Source organism: Oryzias latipes, chromosome 19 (assembly GCF_002234675.1).
Source record: "Oryzias latipes chromosome 19, ASM223467v1".
Taxonomy (NCBI): Eukaryota; Metazoa; Chordata; class Actinopteri; order Beloniformes; family Adrianichthyidae; genus Oryzias; species Oryzias latipes.
In genome coordinates this window covers 488,347-505,534 of record NC_019877.2, presented here as the reverse complement: position 1 = coordinate 505,534, position 17,188 = coordinate 488,347, and the positions used below count along the sequence as shown (strand labels likewise).

Here is a 17,188-nt window from a genome sequence, read left to right as displayed (position 1 = left end):
ACGCAGTGCGTCACTGTGTTGTGAGTGAGATGACACACACACACACACAGGTGTGTCTACAAAATAAAAGTTCTTGTTAATGTACACATAAAACTGAAAGTCCCGTGGTTACATTTTGTATACTTATATATCTATATGAATTATGGATTTGTTTACATACATACACGTTATTCATTTATTAGACTAAATAAACAAGATAAAAAAATATTTGGTTTTAAGGGGGGGAGGCGGCTTTTATTTTAAGAGGCGTCACCGGAAGTTTCCCTCCTGATGACTGCAGTGTTGAGGTATCCAGGTGTGTTCTCGCCGTCATGGGTCTGGTCTACTCGGAGGTAAGAGATTTTTGGGGTTTTAAACGTAGAGAGTTTTTATTCTGAAAGGAACTTCCGTTCCACGCTGGGACACCTGTTGCTCCGCTTTAAGTCAATGAGGAACCGCGGGAAAATGCGGCATCATTTCCTCTCAAAATTGCCGCAAAACCTCCGCAGGAAGGTCACGGTTCCGTTAAGCTCCTCTCCCACAGTCGGATCCTCTGAAGATCCTCTGTGGGTTCGGAACCAGGAGTCCAATTGAGGTCCGGTCCAGACCTTTCCTCTTAGAATAAAGGACCCATTGAAGGCAGCCGGGTTCGTCTCGGTTCTGTTCCGGTCTAAGGGCGTCTGGGTCCACGGACTGGACTGGCCTTTTTTCTGGTTGGAGGTTTGACCGGAACTCTGAGTTCTGCAGAACATTCGTCTTTGTGCGGTTCCGTAGAAGAACCAAGCAGCTGCTGATCAGATGGATCTGCTGGTTTTGGACTCGTAACTATGGAAGCATTTCTGTAGCATAATTCAAAATAAAAGTCAAAAGCAGAAATGCTTTTTCATTTTCAAAATAAAGCTGCAAAACTAAAATGAAACATCATCCTGTGACTTAAGATGATAATGGAATCTGACATTTCCTCTTCAAAAAGTTCTCTAGTAAATGTGAAGCAACGTTCAACTAGAAATGTCTAATTTGACAATTAAATGGATGAAGAGAAATGATTTTTCATTTTCACAATAACTGCATTAAAAGACACAAAACAAAAGTAGAAATCCATCCTTCAAAATGCTTTTTCCTTTTCTTCTTCAGCATCGCTCATTTTCACGATTCTGTTTGTCATCATTCCACACACAGAGTTTGCAGAAACGTCCACAGCTGAGACCAGATGTTGTTTCTCACTGACATGACAGAGAAAAGAAGCAGCAACAATAAAAAAAGATGAGTGGAATAGAATAAAATAAAATGCATTCAGTGTGAAAGTGACTATGTACGTTTTACAGTAGTCTTGTTTGGGGGGGGTTGTTAGAGTCTGTCTCCATGTATTGTTTCTTCGGGTAGTGGTGGTGGTGGTGGGGGGGGGGGGGGGTTGGGGGGTAATCCTTGGATCTTATAGCAGAGTGGAGTTTGTCAGAGCATGAATCCATGAGGAGGACAGACCGTTTTAGCATCCTGCTGGATCTGCAGCTGATGCTCCTGAACCTGAACAGATGAGGGAGGACAGTCCATGAGGGGGGGGGCTGGGGGTCCCTGATGGAGGCAGGACTGCTCGTATGACTCCTCCAGGATCAGGAGAGGCACCAACCATCCTGCTGAGCCGTTGTTTGTCCTTATCCCTGCAGCTACAAACCAGGATGTGAAGCGCTGAGTCAGGTTGTTCTCCATGGTAGAAGGTGATGAGGTGTTGGAACTCCAGCCTTCCTGAGTCTCCGGAGGGGATGGAGACGCTTTCCTGATGACCATTGTGGAGCTGGTGGAGGAGGACAGGTCGTTAGTGAGGTGCCCCCCCAGGAACCTGCCGACCTTCTCCACAGCAGCACCGTTTATGGTCAGATGAGTGTTTTGGTGATTGGCAGATGTCCTGAAGTCTCTTTAGTTTTCTCCACGTTGATCTGGAGGTTATGGGATGTCCACCACCCTGCTAGCTGCTCCACCTCCATTCTGTAAGCAGACACGTCATTGTTGCTTATGAGACCGATCACTGTCGTGTCGTCTGCAAACTTGACAATGTGGTTGGTGCTGTATTGAGCTGTGCAGTCATGAGCAGACTGAACAGCAGTGGGCTCAGGACGCACCCCTGTGGTGTCCCGTGCTCACTGAGATGGGCCTGGATGTGTGTCTGCCGATCTGGACTGTCTGCAGCCGGTCTGTCAGGAAGCTGAGTGTCCAGTTGCAGGTTGCCGTGTTGCCTAGTAGCCTCAGCTTCTCCACCAGCTGCTGTGGGATGATGGTGTAAACAGCCGAGCTGAAGGCGATGAAGAGGACTCTAGCGTAGGAGTTCCTCCTCTCCAGATGTGACAGTGTGAGGTGGAGAGTGGTGGAGATGGCATCTTCTGTGGTCCGATTTGCTCTGCATGCAAACTGTAAAGGGTCCATAGTTATTGGAAGACTGTTCTTAATGTGCTTTAGGACCAAGCGCTCCAGACATTTGGTCACAATGGGTGTGAGGGCCACGGGGCGAAAGCCTGGGTGGAGTTGTTACCTTCAAACCGGGCGTAGAAGTGGTTCAGCTGTGGTTGAGGGGGAACGTGCAGGTCTGCAGACGTCAGTGGGTGAAGGGGCGGGGCATCACGTGCTTGACCAATCACAGTGTGAGGGGTCAGGTTGGTTCTGATGAACCCAGATAGAGATCATCTCAGAACCAAGCGGCTGACTGTGTGTGTTCTTGGTGGTTGAACATCTTCCTCCTGAAGGTCTTCTGGATCCACAGCTGCACGCTCAAAAAGGTTCTGTTCAGTTCATCCAAATTCTATAAAACTGTCCCAAAAACCAGAACCTCAGATGGAAATGAAGGACTTGGAATGCTTCCTGAGGTCTTCTGATCTGAACCTGGTCCAGGTGAAGAGCAGAGTGTCATCAGCATAACGGCGGTATTGTTTGTCCTCCTCCTCAGCCGGCGTGTCAGGCGGCTTACGATGGAGATCTTCATCGGCTCTATAACGTCCTGAAAACGGACCCGACCAAGCTGAACGTGCAGGACCCGGAGTCTGGAGAAACGCCACTCGTGGCCGCCTGTCGGGGCCGGAGGATTAAGGTGGTCCAATACCTGCTGGACCTCAAAGCCGACGTTCACCTGACCAGCAAGGTGGGTTTTCCTGATGATGTCAGAGCGTCGACGCGGTTTAACGGCGTGCGTCCGTCTGCTCCTCAGAAACGGAGAACGTGTCTCCACTACACGTCCAGGATAACCTTCACTCTGCTGGACTACCTGATGATCGCCATCCTGATGCCCATCCTGCTGGGATACCTCATCATGGTACGGCGAGCAGTCGGACCGCAGACGCGCCCGGACGGTTCTGGAGATGTTCTGCTCAGCCGCTCCTGTTCTGTTCTGTGTTGCAGAAGCAGAAGCAGAAGCAGAGCGTGGAGCTGATGCAGGCCGTGCTGAGCAGCGGCGTGAGCGTCAACGCCACCGACTACGTGAGTACAACGGAGGAGAGGCGGCGCAGAGCTGCTCCCGGCCCGCCGTGAAGAACGTTTCTGCATCTCGGTGTGTTGCAGAAGGGAAACACGGCGCTGCACTACGCCTGTCAGAGGAAGAGCCACCACCTGGTTCCTCTGCTGCTGCAGCAGAACGCCAAGACCAACATCAGAAATGCGGTGCGTACGTCTGCAGCTCCGCCACGCCGCTCTTCTTAATTCTTAATTTAAAATTAGTGGTTAAGAAAAATGAAATAAAAATAAAAATGACAAGAAATTACCTCTAAGATGCTCTGCCAGAGAGTTGATTTGCCTGATGGAACGAGGAAGAAAGATGTCTTCAGTCTTTCTGTGGAGCAGCGCTGGGACAGCAGTCTGTAGCTGAATGTCCTCCTGCTGCTGGTGAAGGCCTCATGTGGGGATGTGAGGGATTCCTCCTCATGATGGAACTGAACCTGCTCAGAGTTTCTGCTCTGCCACCTCCTCCACCAGATCCAGCTTCAGTCCCTCCACAGAGCTTCACCTCTTGATGATCCTGTAGAGCTGCAGATGTTCCTCTTTCTGGTATTGGACCAGCAGCACAGCAGCATAGAGGAGACACTCTCCACCAGCCACTGATCAAACATCTGCAGCAGTTTTGTGCAGATGTTAAAGGAGCGCAGCCTCCAGAGAAAGTACAGCCTGGACTGGCTCTGGAAGATACTAGAATAAAGAAAGAGAAACAGGAAAACAATGGGTTGAAGGATGTATTCCATTCAACCCATTAATAAATAGAAATACAAAACAGTTGGAAAAATGAAATAAAGTCAAACATTAAACGTTAAATTGTCAGAATAAAATCAAACTTCTAAAAGTGGAGCTCAGCGTCGTGTCTTCTGGAACTTTAAAGGTTTGCAGCTTTTAATCCCGAAGAGTCGAAGTTTTTTACTTAATACTCTAAAAGTGGAAAAAGTACTGACAGGAAACCCTGCAGAAGATCAGAAACGGTGGACAAATGTTGGGAGAACATCTCCAGAATCTGGATGTCCCTCAGAAGAAATGACAGAACAGGAAGACAGGGCAGGTTTGACACAGATCCAGATGTTTCTCCGTGTGGAGGGTGGAGCTGACGTTTGGGCAGAAGGTGGAGGAGAACCTTCCTGAAAGAGGAAGAGCTGTGGACTTCTGATGAAGATCTGCCACCACTGTGAAACCAGCGGAGAAGGTTTGGAACTTTAGAGGCTGAGATCTTCTGTCTCTGATCCAAACAGGATGGAGAAACTCCGCTGGACATCGCCCTGCGGCTCAAGTTCACCAAGATCTCCAACATGCTGAGGAAGGCGGCGTGACGAAGGCGGCTGGCGATGAAGATGAGGATGCTTGATGTGCGAGGGGCGGAAACATCTGCCCGTCTGTCGTCTTCAGCTGCCTGGAGCTCCAGCTTCAGGAGCAGAAACGACCTTCTGGACCTTCACAAACCCGGAACGATCAGGTTCTGCTGGTACCAGCTCCTGGCAGGTCTCTCCTCGGATCATCTGATTGGCTAAAGTCAGATTTTAATTGACAAATGGTTTCAACCAATCAGATGATCTTAAGTGTCTGTTACTCTGAACCTCCAGATGGTTCTGTTTGTGTTTGGGTCAGAACCAGTTACATGGAGACTCCACCCTCCCTCTGGTTGTGGAACCAGTAGTCCGGTTCTTTGGTCGACCCAGGTTCCTAAACGAATTCATACTCTGATCCAAAAGCTGCCCGCTCCACCACAGCAAGAACAGAGCTCTGGTTCCGGACAGACAGGTGGATCCAAACCCCTGCAGGTCACATGACTCCATGGTTCAGTCGCTAATCTGGACTTTCAAACTAAAACTAAACGTTACCGACTCTGTTCGAAGATTTGATCAGATGTTTCTGTCTTCTAGAGTCTCCATCTTGTTGGATCGACTTCTGTTCTTCTGCTTTTATTCACTGCTGTAGGATCGGACCTTTAAAGTCCAGAACCTCACACTGAACAGGAAGTGTTCTTTAAATAAATGTTGGTTGTTTTTGACATTTTTGGTTCTTGTGGTGGTTTTTCTGAAGGTGCTGCAGAAAAGCTGCAGGTCTCTGCTGGTTCATCGGCTGGTTTCACCTGTGAGGAAAGACCTGCTGAAGGTGGCTTCGTGTCTGAGCTCCACATGAGAAGGACGGCAGATGAACGAAGCTTCTCCTAAACAAAGCTTTGTTTTTAAACTGAAAAGTCGGGAGAATCTGAAGCAAAGAACAGCTTCACTGGTGCTCTTATTGTGAAATGCAGCACGGGTTAAGAATGGATTTGAAGATTCTTTTAATGGTTTATAAATGTTTTAATGGGCCTTCTTATTTACCTGATCTACTTTCACGTATGAGCCCTCGTGGACCCTGAGGTCCTCCGGTTCTGGCCTCTCAGTCGTCCCTAAGGTGAGGACCAAAACCTCTGGTGAGGTTTCGTTCTGCCGTCACGGTCCTCGCCTGTGGAACGGTCTGCTGGAGAACCTCAGGGCTGTAGAGACTCAAGAACCACCTTTATAATCTGTCTTTTAGTTGATCTTATCTGCTTATTTATTCTAATAGTTTCATGTATTTAATCTTATTCTCAATTTGATGTTTTTATATACATTTTATGTCTTTAATTTTAGCACCTTATCATAATTTTAGCTCCAGTGTTTCTTGTGGGGATCTTTTCCTCCAGGGCTTGCCGGCTCGGTCGGTGGTTGTTGCCGCGGTTGTTGCCCCTGCTGGGGCAGCTGGAGTTTAACTCTGCAGCCTCACGGCTGTGAAGTGGACCCCTCTGCCGTCCCGGTCTGGGTGGGCGCCGTGGCGATGCTCCTACAGCTGGTATGAATGGATCCCCAAATACTGTTTCCTCACAGCAGAGCCACGCCTTAAATAGACTTTAGTAGGAACTATCACAAGTGTTCATTGAGTGTGGGGTCATGGGTCACATCAGGAGGGGAGTGGTCCGGGGGATGGGTGGGTTTTTATTGTAATATTGTGTTTTTTTTGTTGTTTTACACTTCCAGTTGCATAATCTACGAGAAGCGCTTCACTTCCTCTTAACGCTTTCATGGACGACCCGATTTCTCAGCATCATGACTTTAAAACTCTGAAGCTTCCACGAGGACAGGAAGCAGAACTCTAGGAGGTCATCTGGATCCCAATCATCTAGGAGGTCATCTGGTCATAAAACCGCCGTTTATTCACCAAAAGGAGCAAAACTGAAGACTTTTCCAGAAGATTCCCAACATGAGACCTTCTGACAAACCTCTGACTGAGGCGAAGACCAACAAACCAAACGGAAGACAGGAACTCTTTTTTAGACCCTCAACAGTCCTTAAAGTGACGCACGCAACAGGTTTGCTGATGATGATGATAATGATGTTTCCCAGGAGGATGAAGAATCTCTGGAACATAAACTGAAGAGTGTGACCGCCAACAGTCTGGACCAGAACCCAGCAGAACATTTATGGTCAAATAGAACAAAATGTCTCAGGACCAGAGTCCAGCCTGCAGAGACCGTCCATGAAGACGATTGATCTTCATCACTGAGGTGATCCAACCTTCTGGAATGAAATCCCCAAAAGTGTTTGGTTCTTCAACAGATATTCAGAATGTCTGTGATTAGATTTAGGCACAGCGGTTAAAAACGTGTCGTCCAGCTGCAGAAACATCTGAAGGAAGGAGGCGGAGACTGAATATGGGGGATTCCAGAGTCTTCCTCCTGCTGGACTCTGCAGGGCCTGGAAAGAAACAGCAGCTCGTCTCTACAGATGCTTCTGAAGCAGCTTCAGGATGGACGGGAACATCTGCTCCGGAGCATCCAGACCCCAGATAAAGTCCAGATGTTCCCAGTGTTGGATGTGCTGATGGTAGACCAGGTTGGAGACCTGCAGCAGGACAAAACCAGGACTTTGTTTTCACACAACACGACAGTTTGCGTCCAACTATAAAGAGGGTATCATCTGAGGCTTTTATTGTGAAGGGTAGAGATAAGGGGTGCGTCACTCCGACTGACCTGAGTAAGAAGAACCGCGACGTCTTTGGGATCTGCGAGGGTGTCTTGTCCACCGGAGAACAGAGCGGTGGGAACCTTCATGTCCTTGACGTGGTACTCAGGGGGGGTGGACTGAAGGATGGACATGGAAGAAAGAGGGGGGGTGTCCATGAACACCAGATCTGTGACCTGATGCCCTTAAAACCCTGATGTGAACTGGATCCTTTTACATCCTGATGTAAACCGGATCCTATGAGACCCTGATCTGAACTGGATCCTTTTAGATCCTGATGTGAACTGGATCCTATTAGATCCTGGTGTAAACCGAATCCTATAAGATCCTGGTGTAAACTGGATCCTATAAGACCCTGATGTGAACCGGATCCTATTAGATCCTGATGTGAACTGGATCCTATTACATCCTGATGTGAACTGGATCCTTTTAGATCCTGATGTAAACCGGATCCTATGAGACCCTGATGTGAACTGGATCATTTTAGATCCTGATGTGAACTGTATCCTATTAGATCCTGGTGTAAACCGGATCCTATAAGATCCTGGTGTAAACCGGATCCTATAAGACCCTGATGTGAACCGGATCCTATTAGATCCTGATGTGAACTGGATCCTATTACATCCTGATGTGAACTGGATCCTTTTAGATCCTGATGTAAACCGGATCCTATGAGACCCTGATGTGAACTGGATCATTTTAGATCCTGATGTGAACTGTATCCTATTAGATCCTGGTGTAAACCGGATCCTATAAGATCCTGGTGTAAACCGGATCCTATAAGACCCTGATGTGAACCGGATCCTATTAGATCCTGATGTGAACTGGATCCTATTACATCCTGATGTGAACTGGATCCTTTTAGATCCTGATGTAAACCGGATCCTATGAGACCCTGATGTGAACTGGATCATTTTAGATCCTTATGTGAACTGGATCATTTTAGATCCTGATGTGAACTGTATCCTATTAGATCCTGGTATAAACCAGATCCTATAAGATCCTGATGTGAACTGGATCCTATAAGATCCTGATGTGAACCGGATCCTATTAGATCCTGATGTGAACTGTATCCTATTAGATCCTGGTGTAAACCGGATCCTATAAGACCCTGATGTGAACCGGATCCTATTAGATCCTGATGTGAACTGGATCCTATTACATCCTGATGTGAACTGGATCCTTTTAGATCCTGATGTAAACCGGATCCTATGAGACCCTGATGTGAACTGGATCTTTTTAGATCCTGATGTGAACTGGATCCTATTAGATCCTGGTGTAAACCGGATCCTATAAGATCCTGGTGTAAACCGGATCCTATAAGACCCTGATGTGAACCGGATCCTATTAGATCCTGATGTGAACTGGATCCTATTACATCCTGATGTGAACTGGATCCTTTTAGATCCTGATGTAAACCGGATCCTATGAGACCCTGATGTGAACTGGATCATTTTAGATCTTGATGTGAACTGTATCCTATTAGATCCTGGTGTAAACCGGATCCTATAAGATCCTGGTGTAAACCGGATCCTATAAGACCCTGATGTGAACCGGATCCTATTAGATCCTGATGTGAACTGGATCCTATTACATCCTGATGTGAACTGGATCCTTTTAGATCCTGATGTAAACCGGATCCTATGAGACCCTGATGTGAACTGGATCATTTTAGATCCTTATGTGAACTGGATCATTTTAGATCCTGATGTGAACTGTATCCTATTAGATCCTGGTATAAACCAGATCCTATAAGATCCTGATGTGAACTGGATCCTATAAGATCCTGATGTGAACCGGATCCTATTAGATCCTGATGTGAACTGTATCCTATTAGATCCTGGTGTAAACCGGATCCTATAAGACCCTGATGTGAACCGGATCCTATTAGATCCTGATGTGAACTGGATCCTATTACATCCTGATGTGAACTGGATCCTTTTAGATCCTGATGTAAACCGGATCCTATGAGACCCTGATGTGAACTGGATCTTTTTAGATCCTGATGTGAACTGGATCCTATTAGATCCTGGTATAAACCGGATCCTATAAGATCCTGATGTGAACTGGATCCTATAAGATCCTGATGTGAACCGGATCCTTTTAGATCTTGATGTGAACTGGATCATATAAGATCCTGGTGTGAACTGGACCTTGTTGGGTTCAGACCTACCTGGTTGTAATGCTTCATATTTCCAGCAGGTCCAAAGTCAAAGCCCATCAGCTTCCCTCCATGAACCGCCTGTAAACCAAAGACGGTAAACGGTTTAAGCGTCGCATCTGTATGCAGTAGAATTCAGTATTATGCAATAATATCCAGTATTATGCAATAATATCCAGTATTATGCGATAATATCCAGTATTATGCAGTATTAGAGTTAATATTCTAGCATTATGAAGTAATACTATTATATCTGTAGCAAAAGCCGGTCTCGTACCTGGGCCCAGTGGACCATGTTCTGGACCGATGTCCCGGCAGGGCAGTGGGTCGTGTAGACCGGAGTCCGAGTCTGAAACGCCAGAATTCAGAGATTTGATTGCAGAAATGCAGCTTTGTGGATTTGATAGAAACCCAGAACCAGAACAGAACCAAACTCTGATCCTGGATCAGGCCCACAAACCATGTTCAGGTTTTTCTCGTCAAAGCCGCAGAGAACAAAGAAGATGTTCCCGCAGAGCTCGCTGAGTAGACGCTTGCCACAGATGTGCTCCGCCATCCACTTGATGTAGTCGCTCTGAGGCAGGAAGTCCCGCTTACCAAACAGGTCCTGCAGGGGGCGACAGTCGTATTACCTCTATAGGCCTACAGGGGGTTCAGTCTGATCCTTGTTAAAACAGAGAGCTGCAGGCGGTCATGTGACTCTTACCCAGATGAGGGCGTCAGGCAGGACGGACAGTTTGGTCATCGGACTGTTGGTGAACGCCACAGTCGCTACGGGAGCCAAACCGAAGAAAAGCTTGACCTTACTGGCCAGTTCTGGCAGCGCCGAGAATGCCATGAATGCTGGGAAACAAGCAATAAAATGTACGGAGGCCTGTTGGTGCCAAGAAACAAGGGACTGTTTCAAAAATGAAAGCACAGAAGATTTACCGATGGTTGTTCCCTGAGAGTGTCCGATGTAGAAGATCTGGTCCTGGGCCGTCACATTCAGGACGTGGTTTATGACGGCGGGAAGATCCTTCAGAGCCATCTCATCATAACTGAAGAGAAGGGTCGACACCTGAGAGGTCACCTGAAACTCTTCTCAGAGAGGATGTCACGGATCGTACCTGAACTTCCAGAAGTCCTCCTGGTCTGGTGTGAGGGTCCGGTGCCTCTTGGACCAGGTGTTTCCCCGGCTGTTTCCGATCCACACATCGTAACCGGCGTCGGCCAGAACGAAGCCCAGACTGGAGCTCGGAGGGTTGGTGACCCAGTTACTGCCCGCCGCCAGAAGGCCGTGCTGCAGGAGGACCGCCGGCTTCGGACCTGCCAGGAACCAGGAAAATGTCAGACCTGTTAGAACCAGGTCTTCCTAGATCAGTGAGAACCTGATCTAGTGGAAAGAACCACTTCAGCAAACCGGGTCAGTAAAGGAAGTGAAAGTTTAGGAAATGTTCTCTTTGGGGAAGTGCAGTCAGATGTCAGGACTGAACTTCCTGTTTCTGTTGTGACACTGACCTGCGGTGCGTTTAAGTCCACTCGGGATCCTGTTGACGCTCAAAATGTACCCGTCCTCCGTCACGACCTCGTGCTCCTCTGCCGGATAACCCCACCTCCTGATGATCTCTGACTGGACCACACAAACACATGGCAGCAAACGGTAAAGCCCAAGACGAACACAGGCAGGAAGTACCCCAACTCCAGCTCACCCCCCACCCCGGAGACCTGCCAGCTCACTGAAACAGAAACATCCCATAATTTCAGCAGGGTCCCAACTCTGTGATGACCTTTCACCTGCAGCGTCACCGAACAAACAGCTCTTCAGGTCAGAGTCCGCTTTTAATGTGAAAGGGTGCAGGAAGTGCAGGTGTGTGGACCTGTTCAGGTCGTGGTGTGTCCCACAAACCCAAAGTGTGTGTGTGTGTGGGTGTGTGTGTGGGTGGGTGTGTGTGTGTGTGTGTGAACTCACAATGTTCATGTTCACTTCAGGGTCCAGTTTCTGCGTCCGTTCATCAGAGCATCGTTGAGTGGACGCACATGATGAGCTCCTGTGGACCAGAGCACAGAGAAGCAGCACACACGCCAACACACACGCCATGGTCTGACACACGCACGCACACACACCAACACACACATTAAGATGCTGCCTTCAAGGCTCCCCATCATAACTGGTTCTTCAAGTCAAGACTGAGCAGCTGACGATGATGATGATGATGATGAAGAGGAACCCCCGCGGCGCGCTGAAGACGTTTGCGTCACCGACAGTTCAACGACTTTTACCGGTTTTCATAGATCAGGCAGCTGATCTCTTCCTGCGGCTTCTCGGCCTGATTTGATCGGAAAATGTGGTCACGTGACTGTTTTTTTAACATCATTGATCTCTCCAAGCTCCCTTTACTGCCTGATTCTTTTTGCAGACTGTTTCCCTGTTTTCCCTTCACGCCTGTTGGTTTATAATCAGTCGTCGGCAGAAATGTTTCTGTCTTTCTGTTTGCAGACTGTTACAATAATCTAAAGTATTTCCACTTCTTGCCCCCCCTCCCTTCTCCAGTCCGCTTCCAGACTGTCTTCCAAGTTTGCAGCCTGTTTTTCTTCCCAAACTCTCTCCGTCCTGTCGGTTCCGACCCAAACGCGGTAATTACGCGCTAACAAAGCAGCTTCCGTTCAGGTAAAGTTCGCCTCTCACCTGCTCTCCTGCGAGTCCCCTGCTGGACTGTGATCACGTGACCCCCGGGTCTCCCGCAGCGGCGGGGGCGGTTACGTCAGGGAGCTCTGATTGGTTGGATAAGCGATCTGTGATTAAGGTGGAGGGTTTTACTTTCTACTTCCTGTTTGGCCGGAAGTATGATGATGGATTTTCATCAAAAAAGAGTACGAACTTTTTATTATTATTATTATTATTATTTTTATTATTATTATTATTGGGGACACAGTAACAACAGTCAAAAGGACGCATGAGTTGGAAAATAAAGTCATGTATTCAAAATAAAACAAAAATAAAGCAATATGTACAAATCAAATTAGTCATTATTTGTGAAGTACTTTTCATTTATTGTAACAATAATTTCTACTCTAACAGATTTCTGAAAAAGAATGGAAACATATTTTTCTTTCTTAAATCCCCTTCCCCTGAAGCTACAACATAGGAAGTTTGCAAAACTCCTTTTTGGATCAGAAACACGTCTTTGTGATCCAACTTATGGCATTAAAATGATTTCAGCCGGATTTATTGAATTACAAAATAAAAAAATGAGAAAATAACAACTCATAACAGGTTAGGTTTCATTCCTTTAGCTCATCACAGCTCTATATTTCCTCTTCGGCACATCTGTACATTTGACAAACTGTAGAAACCGGAAAACTGAACTTTTTTGTTTCAATTAACATTGTGAGGCGTGTGTGTGTTTTTACCCTGCAGCAAATACCACGTTTCTTTCAAAAAAATAAAGCATATTAATATTGTAATCAATGTTTATGTATGCTTAAAAAGAACAAAAAAAACGTGTTTTTAATCATTGAGTTGACCTTAAAAATACATAGACAAACATTTTTCCTTATAATCTTTATTTAGGTAGGAAATGTGAGAAGCACATTCATTTGAACAACTTTAATAAGTTCCATTAAGTGAAGTTAATAAGCACTTCAACTTTGAATTTACATAATTTCTACCTTGCAGCTTTTATTGTGAAATTTTAGAGCGGAAGTGGCACGGCAAGTCCGCAGGTTTTAACGCAGGAATAGTTTTTGTGTGTCCGTCTGTGGTTTTCTATTTTATAACCCGGATCCACCGTTAACTCCTGCAATTCTGGACCCGAACAACCAGCGGACCGGAGCCGCTTCGGTTCCGAAAATGGCCCGCGTGCTAATAGTTGGCGCGGGTCTGACTGGCAGCTTGTGCGCATGTCTGTTACGGAGAGAGCTGCAGAACAAGGTCCGGGTCGTGGTTTGGGACAAGGCTAGAGGCGCAGGTAAACTAAACCTCATTCAAAAATGGTCCAATTTAAGATTCTCCAGGTTCCAGCAGGAACGGGTCGAAGGTTTGAACAGAAACTTAAGCGGCTTTCAGGAGAGACGACTTTTCTCTGAAATTCGGCTTCATAATTAAATAAATTAAGTCAATCTGAACTGAGATTTACAACAAAAACCAGAACTGCTTCAGCTGGACAGGTTTGTGTCTTCAGGTGTAAAAATAGTCCAAATAAAACAATGAAAGACACTAAAAACACTTTAAAAACAGTAGTCTAACAGCTCGAATTCTGCTTAAACATATATTTTGTTTCTTATTCTCCTTTTCTGATTGTTAAATTAAGTTTAATTTGATCTACCAGACTGGAGGTCATCGCTTCTTTGGTGAACCAGAATGTATTTTGGGTGTCAGGCCATTTTAGAATAAGCATTTATTCTGAAATTTTGTTTAGTTTTAGTCAAACTTTCGGCCTTTTCTAAATTTTTTTGACTGAAATGTGTCTCACAAATAAATCTAATGTATTAGCATCAGAAACAGTTTATTCTTTATTTTCATGTCTTATTTTTACACAATAACTTCAATTTTTTTTTTGGACAGCAGTTCTGCACACATTTTAAGTGTGTATACAAATATTTGTATTGTAAGGAAAACCCTTTTCCTGCTTTAATTTCTTCTCTTGCGTGTTTTCTGCTGACGTCACACGGTCCAGCATGGAGAATCCTTCCAGCTGAACATGGGTCGATCAGGATCCATGAGTTTATTTTTACATGTTTTAACTTCTAAAGTCTTGGTTTAGAAAAACTGTTTTCATTTGATTTGAACAAACAGAAAACTTGTTTTGTGTCAAAATGGACAGAAAAGCTGTTTTAAAGGTATTTTACTGAGGCCTTATATGGATTTTTAAAGCTACAAACAGAAGTAAATCTGCAGCTGAGCTTCCTCGTCCTCACCTCAGTGTAGAAGAAGCTCCTAGAACGTCTTTCATGCTCAGATTTGTGTCTGAGGTTCCTCTCTGCTTCCTGCCTGATTCCCGTTCTAGTGTTCAGGTGAGTTCTGCACCTGTTTGTCTTCAGGCGGCAGGATGTCCACCAGTCGTCCTCCCCCTGACGCCTCGTCTCACTCGGCTGACCTGGGAGCTCAGTACATCACTGCCACGCCGGCCTACGCTCAGTCCCACCACAGGTGTGCCTCACCTGTCTCATCTTTTTCACACTGACGGATGGGCTTTTGTTGTGAAACTCAGACTTGTGTGTTCAGTTTCTACACAGAGCTGCTGTCTGCAGGCGTCCTGCAGCCTCTCGACTGTCCCATCGAAGGTCTGCGGCAGAGAGATGGCAGTCAGGACTACGTGCCGCCGCGCGGCATGAGCAGCCTGGTCAAGCACTTTCTGTCTCAGTCAGGTAGCCACGCCCACCTGTCCTCCACCTGCGTTAACGCAGACTTGTTCCATCTGCTGCTCTCTCTCTCTCTCTCTCTCTCTCTCTCTCGTCAGGAGCCGAGGTGTTCCTGGAGCATCACGTGACGGCTCTGCACCGCCGTGGTGCATCATGGGAGGTGGAGAGAAAAGCGGGAGGCAGTGAAACGTTTGACGCCGTCGTCCTGACGATGCCTGTGCCGCAGATCCTGCAGCTGCAGGGAGACCTGGGAAACCGTGAGTCAGAACAGAATGAGGGTGGAGCCAACCGGAGGTCATGTGACCTCTGAAGGCCGTAAACACATGACCTCTGTGAGAGGACAGGCGTCTCACAGAGGTCATGTGACTTCTGAGGACTGTCCTCTCACAGACTTCATACAGACAGTTTCCATAGTTGATTTCCACAACCTGGAATGTTTTTCTTATCCTAAAAAATAATCCTACTTTTATTTTGAAGTGCCTTTCAGATCATTCAGACACAGCATGGATAAAAATAAATCACAAAATAAAAGCAATGTTTGTTTTGAGTTTAGAGAAAGTGGCGGGTAGGAGAAGCAGACAGATGAAGGGAGGATGAGGAGTGAATGATGCTCCTCCTGGGGGAGGATGAAGAGCGGGGGGGGGGGGGGGGGTCAGTGAGTGTGTTCCGCCACAGGGTGGCAGCAGCTGTGAAGTCCTCACCTGCACAAATGTGTTTAAGCGATGACATCATCAAGACAGCTTGGTGCTGATACAAACCCAAGGAGAACAGAAGATCAGACAGACTGTGGGGCTTTTATTTTGGCAAGCACTTCCTGCTGAGAGATTTCAAACAAAGAAGCCTGTGATGTCACCTCCCTGAGTTCTGATTGGCTGGTTTCTTCTCCTTGAAGGAGCAGTGTGCAAGTCTGCATGTGTGTGTCTCTGGATCGCGATGATGTCACCGTGGTTTCGTTTGATTGGCTGGTGAAGGACAGCGCCCACTTCCTGTGGCGCACGCAGACACACAGCATCTGTCTGCCTGGCTCCAGTTTTATTAGCAGAAGGTGTGCACGTGTGTGAGAGTGCACGCTTATTCAAATAAAAAAAATAAAAAAACAGTGAAATTCATTTGAAGATGCTTTTCAAAGAGGATAGCGGACATTTTTCACCTGTTCAGAGTTCAGGTGTGTTGGGCTCAGCTGTGGTTAACTGTTAACCAGTTACCTTGTTCATCACTAGTTAGGCTTTAAAGATCCACCAGGCCGCAGCTGATATGATGAGTGTAAGATCCTCCATTTCCCATAATGCAGCAGGGCAGCGCCTCACATCCTGACCTGTGTCTCAGTGCTCTCCGTCCAGCAGAGGCAGCAGCTGGACGGCGTCAGGTTCTCGTCCCGGTTCGCGCTGGCGCTCTTCTTCTCCCCGGGCGCCGTCTTTAGCTTCGGCTGGGCCGCCAAGTACGTCTCGGATAACGCCTGCATCCGCTACATCGCCGTGGACAACCGGAAACGCGGCGCAGGTCAGTCTGCGCACCTGGCACCCTCACCTGTCCGTCTCTGGCTGACCTTCCTGATCCCGTTCAGATAACTCGGGTTGTGGCCCCTCCCTCGTCGTCCACACCAGCGTTCCATTTGGCGAGAAGCACCTGGAGCGAGACAAAGAGGACGTCCAGCCAATCATCTTGCAGGAGCTCCACAGGCTCCTCCCTGATTTGCCTCAGCCAGTCAGCATCAAGTGTCAGAAGTGGCGGTACTCCCAGGTGAGTCTTGCACCTGCGCACCTGCGTTCTGAGGGCGATTGGCGTCACATCTGTCCGCCCCCCCTGCAGGTGCTGACCTCGGTCCCCGACTGTCCGGGTCACATGACTGTCCTGGAGCAGCCGCTGCTCGTCTGCGGCGGCGACGCCTTCTGTCACTCCAACTTTGACGGCTGTGTGGACTCGGCACTGAGCGTGCTCAGTGTGCTGAAGGGCTCGCTGGCTAACAGCTGAGCCCCGCCCCCATCTGCCAGCAGCCAATCAGACTGTTGTCTGAGAGTGGCTCTGATGTTTGTTTCCTCTAAATAAAAGCCGTGTTTTCTGTCTTTAAGCTTTCCTGGTCTTTAAGGCACACCTGGACAGGTGAACCTGCCACATGGCTAACAAGCCCCAAAACACGCAGCCTGGTTCCTGGTTCAGTTCCTCCCTGTAGTTTCCTTCCTCTCACCTGTCCAGGTAGAATTTCCTGCATCCTCACCGCATTCCCCTTCTGTTTTTGTTGACT

The 17,188-nt window shown here is 47.3% G+C and overlaps 3 protein-coding genes across 5 annotated transcripts; 2 read left to right on the top strand and 1 right to left on the bottom strand.

Annotated features, from left to right (window-relative positions):
- The first annotated feature begins 233 nt into the window (after nt 1-233).
- ankrd22 (ankyrin repeat domain 22) lies at nt 234-5,469 on the top strand. 2 transcript variants are annotated; one of them, XM_011492975.2, is made up of 6 exons: nt 234-332; nt 2,915-3,106; nt 3,173-3,277; nt 3,370-3,441; nt 3,523-3,621; nt 4,692-5,469. In XM_011492975.2, exons 1-6 carry the CDS (start codon nt 312-314, stop codon nt 4,767-4,769), a joined length of 567 nt encoding a protein of 188 aa, XP_011491277.1. In that variant the 5' UTR covers nt 234-311; the 3' UTR covers nt 4,770-5,469. The 2 variants fall into 2 exon arrangements, with proteins under 2 accessions (XP_011491277.1, XP_004084709.1); XM_004084661.3 differs by having other exon boundaries at nt 3,364-3,441.
- A 1,134-nt stretch (nt 5,470-6,603) lies between these two features.
- LOC101156001 (lysosomal acid lipase/cholesteryl ester hydrolase-like) lies at nt 6,604-12,384 on the bottom strand. Its single transcript, XM_023949311.1, has 11 exons — nt 12,272-12,384; nt 11,555-11,686; nt 11,104-11,215; nt 10,713-10,911; nt 10,534-10,643; nt 10,310-10,446; nt 10,064-10,210; nt 9,881-9,952; nt 9,616-9,684; nt 7,451-7,561; nt 6,604-7,322 (listed from the first exon to the last, which is right to left on the bottom strand). The coding sequence occupies exons 2-11, from the start codon at nt 11,681-11,683 to the stop codon at nt 7,200-7,202; spliced, it is 1,209 nt and encodes a 402-aa protein (XP_023805079.1). The 5' UTR covers nt 11,684-11,686; nt 12,272-12,384; the 3' UTR covers nt 6,604-7,199.
- Nucleotides 12,385-13,279: 895 nt separating this feature from the next.
- Nucleotides 13,280-17,009, top strand: rnls (renalase, FAD dependent amine oxidase). 2 transcript variants are annotated; one of them, XM_004086775.4, is made up of 7 exons: nt 13,280-13,553; nt 14,626-14,734; nt 14,810-14,952; nt 15,045-15,203; nt 16,273-16,446; nt 16,511-16,686; nt 16,756-17,009. In XM_004086775.4, the coding sequence occupies exons 1-7, from the start codon at nt 13,436-13,438 to the stop codon at nt 16,915-16,917; spliced, it is 1,041 nt and encodes a 346-aa protein (XP_004086823.1). In that variant the 5' UTR covers nt 13,280-13,435; the 3' UTR covers nt 16,918-17,009. The 2 variants fall into 2 exon arrangements, with proteins under 2 accessions (XP_004086823.1, XP_020557635.1); XM_020701976.2 differs by having other exon boundaries at nt 14,592-14,734.
- Nucleotides 17,010-17,188: the final 179 nt, after the last annotated feature.